General features: G+C 36.6%; 1 protein-coding gene across 1 annotated transcript in view; it reads left to right on the top strand.

Annotated features, from left to right (window-relative positions):
* Positions 1–12,492, top strand: part of LOC150108861 (pre-piRNA 3'-exonuclease trimmer-like) — a 509,147-nt gene that overhangs the window by 58,563 nt on the left and 438,092 nt on the right. The window contains exon 4 of the mRNA XM_090403827.1: positions 2,163–2,236. Coding sequence (XP_090259953.1) covers positions 2,163–2,236 — 74 coding nt within the window. The remainder of the gene's footprint in view (positions 1–2,162; positions 2,237–12,492) is intronic.

Below are 12,492 nucleotides of genomic sequence, written 5' to 3'. Positions count from 1 at the left end.
CTTCAATGCCATCTTCGATTGTTCCCTGGTGCTGTAGGTGAAAAATTCATTTTTATGAATGACAGCAAAACACCACATCATACATGAGCAGTACAGATATTTCTGGAAACTGAGGATATTAATTAAATCAAGTGGCCAGCGTGCTCCCCAGATCTCAACCCCATAGAACACGTTTGGGACACATTGATGCTCAAAATTCTCCTCCAGAAAACAAGGCCTTATCCCTGCTCTGAAGGAGTGGGCCAGTTTGCCTCAAAAACTCCTGAATCACTTGGTACGAAGTTGTGATAGTTGCATCGCAGTTCGGGGGTGGACGTATTCCATTCTGAAATGTCCCTCCACATAGTTTTCTGTAAGCACTCTACATTAATTTCTTAACTACGTACTTAGGAAATTTGTAACTTTTGCCAGGAATGTATTGCAATTTAATTTGTACGAAATTTATAATACATTTTTTGTATAATATAATGTTTAGTATGCTGGCAATAAATTTATGTCCATATTTGGCTGTAGTCATGAACATTTTTTCATATTCAGGTAAAAATGTGGTTCATCGTTAGCTTTTGGACACCAGCATATGTATATGGATATAAGATTCTACTAAGGAAGAAATAGGGGAATTTTTCAAGTCATTAATGAAAATACCTAAAATGCAAAAACTGATAAGCCAGTCTGTTTGAGGCTATACAGCAGAGTAGGAAATAAATCCCAGACATATAGAAGTCTTTTGGGGAAAAATAACCTTTAAAAATTTAATCCTTTGTTCCACAGCTATAATGGTTGGTAAGTACCTGTTGATTTCTGTTCAGGGCTTGGGCTAGTCATTATTATCATCATATTCCAGCATAAAGAAGTGCTTTAAATTCACATGGATAAAACACAAAGAAATAGGAAAAGTTTTCTTGATTATGGTATTATTGATAGTGATATCATCAGACTGGTTCAGGATATAACAGTATAATGAGGATATAACATAGGAAGCAATCATCATTTTAGGAAATCGTTATCTGCTTATACATTTTGTAAAATGCACTTCAAGACAGAATAGAAAAAATATATCGTTCACTTAATAAAAATATGCTTGTTTCAAATCTTTTACAAATTCACTAAGTAACATTTTCATTTAAGTGGATGATAAATTTTTCCTGTCATGTTGTATAGTTCGCCCACCGATTAGAGATCCTTCGACACTTCTGCGCATGTCAGAAAAAGGAGAATCCATTCCGATAATAGGGTAATCAGTCCATATTGTGGGATGAGTTGTTTATTATTACAGGTTGGAAAATTAACTTCTCTTTTATGATTATTGTAAACTATGTTGCTTGTATAACAGTTGAAAAATTTTACCTAAAAAGCATGTGATTTCGCGTGTTGGGGACCAATTCGTACGTCCTTCAGAATCGACTATTCAAGCAGAAACCTAAACAGTGGGTGAACTATACCATCATATTATATTTTGGTTTAAGCAATAAGAATACAGTTTGGTTGGCTAAATCCCAAATTGCCAGCCCATCCTCATTTGTTCAGCATCCAGGTAGATACCTCACAGGGTGCACCACAAGAAGGTAAGGATTGGACATTAGGTCAGAAGCCAACTCATGTCTGTGGTCTCTAGTGTTAGAAATAAAACACTTGACCAAAGACTAGAGATGACAGACATGAGAGTGAAAGATTAGAGGGGTGAACAGATGTGATCAGTGGTAATATCATATTAAAAATGAGGATATTAGGAAGGAACTTAATATTGTTAGCATAGCTAATCTCAGGTGATTTTGTCACTTAAACAGAATGGGAGAGGAAAAATTAGTTCTTTGCCAAGTTGTCAGGAAAAAGACCCAGAAGAAGATATAGGTGGATTGATACAGTAAAAAGTGCCTTAGAAGATAAAAGATATAGGTGGATTGATACAGTAAAAAGTGCCTTAGAAGATAGAAATATAAGATCTGATAATGTTGGAGTCTTGACAGGTAACATATTGATTTGGAGGAAAATTGTAGATAGCAAGTTAGTAATGGTGTAAGTGTTTCATGCAGTACCATCATATCCTGTACACCCCTTGAGGTACATATCAGGAATTTGATGATAATGATGATAAATTTTTCCTTTTCTGTTTATAGCAAATAAATGTAAAATATTATAAACACATTTATATTTTTTGTTAGCCTCTTTGATATGGGAAAAGAAAGATATAGTAAATTGCGAGCTTCAGTAAAGAATTTTATTATTTGCCAATTAGGTAAGAATTCAATTTCATTTATATATTTTCTTTAGTTTTAAATTTTGACATATATGGTTGTTGAAATTCATAAAATCATTTGTCTTCTCTGTTTTATGTTGGTGTAGAGCAGTGCTTCCCAAACTTCTGGATGTCAGGGCCACCTTTGCAAAAATTAAAATATTTCACGCCCCCCCCCCCCCCTCGGAAAAAAATCGTAATAGAGAGATATATTATTATAATATTTATTGTATTTATATTCAATACAAAACATACACAGCGAAGCGAATATTGCAAAAATCAAATGCATATATTACATTTTTTGCCTCTTACCTTTGGTTCTGAAGACGATGCGGGCTGTTCTGGTAAAATATGAAATACTGTCCTTTTTTTTTTGAGTCTGTTTCTGCTTCTTCTGATAGTTCGCGGGATTTTTTTATTTTTATTTTTTATCAGCCACTTATCCATCTCAGGGTTAAATTTTTTAACGTAGAATAGATCAAATAATATCACCACTTACCGAAACTGGCACACCACAGACTGATAACATGAAATTAGTGAATATTACCTGAATAAGGGAATCCCCGGACTAGGAACATTTTTCTCTTTTGTGACTTTTCTCCTTTTACGGTAATTAAGCCTAACGCAAAACAGACAGCAAAGGCAGGTTATTAAAATGTGCATATGATTGGTGCGGTATTAACAAAAGATTGTGCAACCGAAAGATAAAAGCATAGCTGACAATTGAGTTGAAATGCTAACTCTCTTCAACCGAATTTCATATGTGAAACTGCCATAACATTCATTATATATATATATATATATATATATATATATATATATATATATATATATATATATATATTACTTACTTTTAACACTTTTACGAATTTTAACATGTTCGGTTGAATTTTATTGCTGTCTTGGGAAATCGAACTCACACACATCTAATTAATAGCAATAGTTTTTAGTTAGTTACTGTGTTTGCCCATGCAACATATGGTTTTGTTTCAGTCTATACAGCATAGTTTTTATATGAGGGGACATATGATTTATTAATTAGTGTTTTTATCCCAGTTGTCTCTAATTGCACTATTTGTTGAGAAATATATTACACAGACTCGTCATACCTTATTCACTGGCATAATAAAAGTACTTGTTTTTATTTCCTCTGCAGTATAGTGGCTGTTAGGGAGGGCATGTTGTTTACCACTGCAAGCGAGTTACTATCTCCCCACATGAACTTGTTTAGGCTTTATTTCATGTGTGAAGTATATGCGAAACTTTTATTGGTAACAGAAAACTAGCTTGGATGACAGAGATAATATAAAATGAGTTTTGATATGTATATAAAGTCAATATCAACAGTCCCTGATTATGAACACGTGATGAAAGGGACAGGAAGATTTGGAGCTTCCCTGGTGAGCATTCGAAGTAAATACAATTAACCACTGCTATGAAATGAAACATATGAATAAGTAATATTTACTAATATTCATTAAGCGCCGAAATACGCAGGAAGCAAAGTTTGTGAACCAACACCGATGTGTGAATTTTTCCATTAGAATATAAAAAATAACAAAAAAGAAATAATAAATAATAAAAGTTAAATACGTTTCTTTTAAAATAAAAAAAATCTACTTAGTCTTAAAACATTTTAAATTTGTTTTCATTATTTCACGGCCCCCCTCAACAAAACCTATGGCCCCCAAGGGGACCGTGGCCCACAGTTTGGGAAGCGCTGGTGTAAAGGATTGTAGTTGTGTTTCGTTGGATTCAGTGGATAGTAGTTGGTGGAGACAGAGAGTTGTAGAGTAAATGCCTTCCCTCGAGGAGTCTTTGGACCCCTTGGAGGTGTCACATAATAATAATAATGATGAAAACAGAGAATTATATTTTTCAGTTCATGTGATACATCAAAGGGTTTCTCAATGTAATGGACTCCTATAGTATCATTTTAAAAGAGCCTGCTGAATAATTTTTCCAAATCCTCATCTGGAAACAAAGCAGAATTGTATAGGAATAATATGGTCAATAATATGATGGCTAAAATGTGTAAAAAAAATTACTAGAATTTGTAGATGTCTCGGGATAGATTTTTTTCATGGAAGGAGGGTACTCTGTGAGAGGTGGTTGTATGAGTGAAAAAAGCAGTGAACAGTTATTTAGGTGGGAAGTGAATTTCATTTCTTGGTGTGAGACCACTACCCTGCTTATTGGAGGCCTTGAGTGGTTTGAAAAAGTTCTATGTTTGGTCTTTAGAGCAGGATTTCTGAACTATTTAAAAAATAAATTGAAAATACAAAAAAAAAAAGAAAAAGAAAATTGATAAAAACAGAAAAAACATATCCTTAGCCCATGGTACAAAATGTTCCATAGGTTTGCTAATAAACTTTTGTGGGTGGGAGCAACATAAAGAGTGAGAGAGACTGCTGTTGGGTGGGTGCCAGAGAGAAAGAGTATGTATGTTACCCAAAAAAACTGAAGTTTATGAGTGGTCAGAATTTCCAAGAAGAAGAATGTGAGGTGAGTTGCTATAGAGTGAGACAGATACAGAGAGAGAGAGAAATGTTTAAATTGCTTTTGATGGAGGAAGAAAAATGAACTGTGATGAGAATATTTGTTGAATTTGACTGGCTTGACCAAGATTAACATGGGCTAGATAATGGTAGTTTAGTTGGTATGTAAATATTGTTACATTTATTTATTTATGTTGGGCATAAATTGTAACTAATGGCTTTAGCTTAAGACCAGAATGCATGGCTGCCCTTTGGAGAATGTAAGATTCCTGCTTTTAGTTCTCTCAAAATCAGTTTTTCACAGAAGAATTGAGCATACCAGTTATGGTATGTTTGATTCTTCTCTTGTACACCAGTAGGAGAACCAAGGCATAGATAGGGGGATGGGAACTTAGGGTGTGGGGAATAAATGTTTCCATGCTGATAAGAATTATTTCAGATGGGTCAAATGGCTGGAAACTATAATCCATCTAAGGAGATGGTGCGTAGAGTTACTGCTATATACATATGTTGAGGAAGGAGACTGAAATAGCTAGGCAAATAACATTAGTAAAGCAGAGTATAGTGGTAAAGTTTATTTATGAATGCATATATTGGAAAGGAGAAAGAGCATATGGAAATAGCAAAAAAGAATTTTTTGAGTTTATTATACTTGGCAAGAAAATTATGTTGAATTTTTTGAGTATCTTAGGGACCATTACTTGACAGCACATGATAGAGGATAAAATAGGAACACAAGTCTTAGAGTTGGTGGTAATATCTCAGAACATGATAGATAATAAATGGAAGTACCTATGCTGCCTCTGGTTGTGAATGCAATCACATAATTTTGACATTGTAGGTGGCCAGATAGTTATGTGTGCTTCAGTATTATTACTATTACATGATACATTGCAATGCTATATAAGCATAGGCACATGGGCATTAGCAGTGTGGACATTCTTTGCCATCAGGATGAGTGGAAGAAAAGAGTTGAGTCTGTTTGAACATGGTCTGATAGTCAGCCCACAAGTTCAGTCAGTTTGGTCAGAGAGATTTCTGCCACATTGCACGTGTCTTGGTGTAATGTCAGTGAGGTTATCGTGAAGTGGGAACGTGATAGAACCCCCCAAATCCCTCTCCTGAACTGGTAGGTCTAAGAAACTGATGAAACTCTCAAGTATGTTGTCACAGTAAATTGTCAGTCAGCCTTGGCAACCATCGCAAATGATTTTCGCATGAGCTCTGGAATGGATTCCAGTGACAAAACTATTTTCCAGAAGGTGTTTGCCTTTGGGTTTCATGGTTATGCTGCAGCTCTCAAGCCCTTGATTGCACCTCCTAATGGAAGAAGGTCCTGTGAAGCGATGAATCAGTATAAACAATCTGGCAATCTGATGGATGTGTCTACATCTGTAGGTTGCCTAGTGAACGATACTTACAGAGATGTCTTGTTTGAACTGTGAAATTTGAGGTGGTAGCATAATAGTCTAGGGATGTTTTTCCTGGTTTGGACTGGGCCAATTGGTTTCTGTGTCTGGAACTTTAAACGCTGATGCCTACCATGACATTTTGCACAATTTCATTCTTTCTACACTATGGCAACAGTTTGGAATAGGCCCTTTCCTGTATCAGCAGGATAATGCATCTTCTCACAAAGCAAGGGCTCTAGCTCCTGGTTTGAAGACATGGACGTGGAAAAACTAAACTGTCCATCCCAAAGCCATGACTTCACTCCATCGAACATCTTTGGGATGAGCTGAAGCAAAGGTTGCATGCCAGACCTACTCCCCCAACTAACACTCATCAGCTGTTCGCCATACTACAGGAGGAATGGAAACGATTCCAGCAGCAGTTTTTCAGAACTTAGTAGAGAGTCTACCCCGAAGGATAACGGCTGTAACAGCAGCAAAATGATGTCCAACCTCATATTGACAGCAGTGCTTGTAGTGATGGGAAATACAAACAGTTGCTGTCCAGACACCTTTGGCAACATAGTGTAAATGGTCATTTCCTATCAAATCACCTGTATACATTTATGTTCTGAACCATATTGCTGTCAACAGTATCATATGCTTATGATATTTTAAAAAGTAATTTACTCACTTTTTATAATAGTTTGATATTTGAGTTGGATAAAGGGAATGGTCATACAATGATATGCAGGATTTTGCAAAGGCATTTGACAGGATCCCATATGAAACTCTCTTGCACAAATTGGAGCAAATGGTAATATGAAATGGATACGAGCAGTGGTGAGCTATGAGAGGCTTGCATGAGCCCTTTGTTAAATTTTTCTCAACTTTGTGAGCCCCTTGTTCTTCTTGTTTACTTTTTTATTTTTTCAAAAAAATGTTTTTTTTGAAATATATTAAGCAACAAACTCATAAGCTAACCTAACAAAAAGAAGTCTTTTTGGCAGTGTATAGATTATTTGGAATTATTGTTTCAACTCCTCTATAACGAATGCACCCAAGTTTGAAAATAAAATAAGCGCATGCGCTATCTTTACCATTCTCTCTTCTAGTAGCCAATCATATGGTAAAACCAATAGCCAATCAAATATTTTATAAAAGATTTCATTCTGTTATATTTTGATAGTTAAAAAATGTTTTTCTTATGTAAGATAAATTAACACAGTTGATTGTGTGCAAATATTTCATGTTTAGATCATGATATATTTTAAAAATGATAGCCTTTAGACGTTGATTGTCCTCTCATACTTTTTGATTGGAATTTGTACACAAGCTGTATTAATAAAAGTTTTTGTGTGAAATACGTTTTTTTTTTTTTTTTTTTTTTTTTTTTTGCTCGACGATGCGAGCCCTTTGTTAAAATTTCCATAACTCACCACTGGATACAAGTACGACTAATGGACAGATATCAGGGAGTAGTATACGGAGGACAAAATTCAGAGGACAGGTAATTTGTGGCATACTGCAAGACTTCGTGCTAGGGCTGCTACTGTTTAATTTTATATTAATGAATTAGAAATGATTTGAAGGGAAATATTTGATTGCTTGCAGATGATGCAAAATTGGGTAGTGTCACTATTTGTGCATCAACATCAGGTAATCAATGCAGTTTAGAGAGTTTTCAGAATGATGTGAATAGACTGACCACATGGCCAAAAGATAGTTGATTCCATTTTAATGTAGAAAATTGTAAAGTATCTATTTTAAGATATAAAGATTACAAGTGTGTATTCAGCAAATTGTTAAAAAGTAATAGGGATACTAGGGATATGGGAGTCTTGGTGGAGGAGTGAAGTTCAGAGGGGATATTGCAAAAGTGTCCAAGGTAGTTTGGATACTTTTGCAACAGTTTGTTTTGCAGCAATTTTGCTTGGACACATTGGAACCAGACATAGGAAAGTAATGATTCCTCTTTTTTTTGTAAGGATTGATATGGACGTAGCTGTATTATTGTGCACAAGTCTGGTCTCAGGATTACTTGGGAATGAGGAAGTCATGGAGAGAATCTAGAGGTGAGTGATCTATGGAATGATCCTCGCAAAGATAGATCATGGGGTTCCAGGTTGCAGAAGTTAAGCAGAAGAGGGGATATAATAGAAAAATGCTTAAGATCTGAAAGGTTTTTATTATTATTATTATGTGACATCTCCAGGGAGTCCAACGACTTATCAAGGGAGGGCACCTACACTACAACTCTCTGTCTCCACCACTCAATCCACCAACTACAACTAACTGCAACTGCACCAATGCCATCTATTGCCTGCTACCACCAGTACTTCCACAGACAATCACAAACATCCACGCCTGGATTCGAACCCGCAGCCTTTTAGCTGGGGAGCAGATACGCTAGCTACTCTGCCAACTAGGCTGGCTTATAGGGCAGGCCAGTTTATAGGACTGTTGTGGAGGAAATTTTTCAGCACTTGGTTAGAGTTGAAAAATTCATGGAGAGGTATGATAGGTATTGTGTGGCTAGTGTGAGCCTCCTGTAATAATAGGATTTTCATAACAAAAGGTTCCCTTGCCATAATAAGAATAACATACAGGGTGATCAAAATTAAAGTATCTCTGTTTAAGGCCTTGTGGAGCACCATCCAGTGATCCAGATGCTGTGAAGCTTGGGTGAATGCAAAGGAGAATTCAACAAATTCTCCTTTGCTTTCACCCAAAGTTACTGTCTGCTGAGGTTTACAGGTTCGTTTATCATTGGGCTATTCTTGTTTGAGGATATTTGCCAGTCGGGTTCTGTGACCTGCTCAGATACTACCGAGAAGTATTGTGACATGACAAACAATTTTGTTGTGCCATAACTACAGCAGTGCACATGCACTGCTGTAGTTATGGCACGGTTTCAGTCATTTTCACAGGATGGGGGCCTCTCCACACATTGGTCATCTGTACAGGAGGTTCTTTGAGAACATTTCATGGAAATCAGATGTGTGTTTTCCATTGCACGCCCACCTTATTCACCTGATCTTGACTCCCCTGTGACTTCTGACTCTGGAGATTTCTCAAAAACAGGTTTTATCAGGATCATCCTGATAACTTGCCAGCTCTGAATGACAACATAACACAGAAAAATTACTACATCTACATTCAGTACATCATACAGTGCCCCTGGTAATGAATTTTATAGCTACGTTTTTTTTTTTTATTTCTTTTTTTTATTTGGAACATTGTTCAATAAATCCGGCAGAACTTCTTCCAGAAAGGTCCAATACTTCTGGGAGTCCAGTTAGGGTGGTAACAGGTATGGGCCGACTAAACAATCAGCAACAATACCTGCCCATACATTAATGACGAAGCATTGTTGTGCAGCATGTGATTGCACAATGTATGGGTTCTCATGGGCCCACACATGAGCATTGTGATGATTGAAGATCCCTTCGCGGGTAAATGAAGCTTCTTCCATGAACAAAACACAAGTTGTAAAATCTGGGTCTATGGCACTTTTCTGCAGAAACCACTGCATGAATTCCATATCATCGAGGATAATCTTCAGCCATCAGTAACTGGACCCATTGCAGATGAAATGGATGTAAGGACTCAGAGTGCAAAACACACAATACACTGGATCGAGATTCTCCTCAGCAAAGGCAACAGCACGTGTGCTTGTCTCTGGATTATTGTCTGTCGCATGCAACACCTCCTCTTCCATGGCGGGATTTCGCATCATCGTGGCCCCCCCACTATCATGCCTGTGATCCCTGAATGATCCATAGTCACACAAATTCTAATGCAAATGCGCACACATTTGGTGATGCGGTACACATCTGTTTGGGTACCTTTCACGATACATTCGTACAGCGTCTTGGCCATTACCGTCAGCTAGCCTGTAAACGAGGTGCATGTCTGCCATCTCAGCATTTGTAAAACGACGCATGTTCTTTGTGCGACGTCGAAAGCTTGAATGAGGAAGCCTCAATTGCTCACCTGGAGCGCTGGCAAACAGTGCCGCCTATCACTTTCAGGTGGCATTTCCGATCATCATGCTTTCCTATGTGAATATGGTTGATTTTGATGTTCTCTACATCTCCTCAAAGTTTGTATGTGGAATTTTGAACCACCCTGTATATATATATATATATCATTTCCTTAACCTTCAAATTCCTGCCATGTTGTACAGGATATGCCTGTCATATCCTGTACACCTCAAGGGATGTACAGGATATGACAGGCATATCCTGTACAACATGGCAGGAATTTGAAGGTTAAGGAAATGATATATATCATATCCTGTACACCTCAAGGGATGTACAGGATATGATAGTACTACATGAAAAATTTACATCATTACTAACTTCCTATCTACAATTTTCCTCCAAATCAGTCTGTTACTTGTCAAGACTCCAGTATTATCAGATCTTATATTTCTGTCGTTTAATGCACTTTGTACCGTATCAATACACCTATACACCATCTGTTCACGAGGAGATGTAATACTGCTTTTAAATTATGAGGAGAGGTCACTACCCAGACTAGTTTCAGCCCTTTTTTTAGGTCTCATCAGTGAGTAGGTAGACTTGGATGATATGATATCAAAGTTTAAGTGAAAAGAACTTCCATACCTTCACTGTACGAATGCCAGAGTGGTGTGCATATATATATTATATATTATATTATAATTAAGATGAAAAGCCAAACGGCTACCTTCGGTATGAAACTCGTAGATCGTAGTTTTCGATCTTAGAGTTTCGTTTACTGGCTGCAAAATAATAAGGGATTATTATCCCCATAATTTAATTAACTTCACCAGAAAATATAACCATTTGGCTTTTCATCTTAATTATAATATAATATATAATACATATGGGTCCACCACTCTGGCATTCGTATAGGGAAGGTATGTAAGTTCTTTTCACTTAAAGTTTGATATCATATCATCCAGGTCTACCTACTCACTGATGAGACTCAAAAAAAAGGCTAAAACCAGTCTGGGTAGTGACCTCTCCTCATAATGTAAAAGCAGTATTACATCTCCTAGGAGGTGTGTTTTCACATTATGAGAAAATATCAATGATAGTGAAGGAGCATGCTCTACCTTTGCTTTGAGTTGCCTTGGTGTGCTACTAAGAAGTGGTCACTTACGCTTGGATTTGCCGATAGTTCTTCGACGTGAACCTCGTAGATCGTAGTTTTTGATCTTAGAGTTTCGCATACTGGCTGCAAAATAATAAGGGATTTTTATCCCCTTAATTTAGCCTCTAATCTTTCTAAGGATTCTCATATCTGTGGTCTCTAGTCTTTGGTCAAGTGTTTTACTTCTGACCCAGCTCTCAGATCCATAAGTTAAAATTGGTTTGAACACTGTCTTGTATACAGCTAATTTAGTGTTCCGACCAATTTCTCTCTTATTCCATATGAATTTATTCAGTTGACTTCCTACTATACCAGCTTATTTGATTCTGTAGTCTATTTCCATATTTAATTTACCATCTTCACTAAAAATCGTGCCTAAGTAGGTGAAATGTTTTACTTGTTCCACAGGTTCTCTGTTCACAATGCAGTTGACATTTTCAACGATTCTGCCAATTTTCATTGTCTTCATCTTTTTATTGCTGACCTTCATACCATATCTATTACAACAGTTATTCAATTTAGTCAAGGAATTTTGCAGACTCATAGGATTTATTGATAAGTATAACATCGTCCGCATAAAGCAAAGAGCTGACATTAACATCTCCAATTTTGATATCATGTTTAATACCACGTTCCTTCATAATGTGATCCATATAGATAGTGAATAACAGAGGGGATATGTACATCCTTGTCTCACACCAGATTTAACATTAAACCATTTTCCTGTACTTCCATCAATTCTAACTGCTGACTTACAACTCAAATAAAGACTAAGTATTGCTTGATATAATGCCCCATTGACACCATATAACGGTAGCATATTGAATAGCTTCTCTCTTGGCACCATGTCATATGCCTTTTCCAGATCTCCAAAACTTAAATAGAGATCTTTGTTATATTCCCATGATTCCTCCACTATTTGTCGTGAAGTGAAGATCTGATCCTGACATCCTCTATTTGGCCGGAATCTAGCTTGTTCTTCACCAAGCTTTTCTTCTACAATTCTTCTCAACCTATTCTCAAGTATACTTGCATATATCTTACCAGGAATACTCAGTAGGGAAATATCTCTGTAATTCTCACATTCAGTTTTATTTCCCTTTTTATATATGGGTACTATGAGAGCTCTACTCCAATCATCGGAAATTCGTCCCTCTGTCCAGGCCTTCTGAACTATGCAGTGCAGCCATTGCAAGACTTTTATACCACCATACTTCAGCATTTC

Source organism: Typopeltis vanoorti, chromosome 2 (assembly GCF_054136105.1).
Source record: "Typopeltis vanoorti isolate ZY-2024b chromosome 2, IOZ_Tvanoo_1.0, whole genome shotgun sequence".
NCBI lineage: Eukaryota > Metazoa > Arthropoda > Arachnida > Uropygi > Thelyphonidae > Typopeltis > Typopeltis vanoorti.
This window is presented reverse-complemented; position numbering and strand designations above follow the sequence as displayed.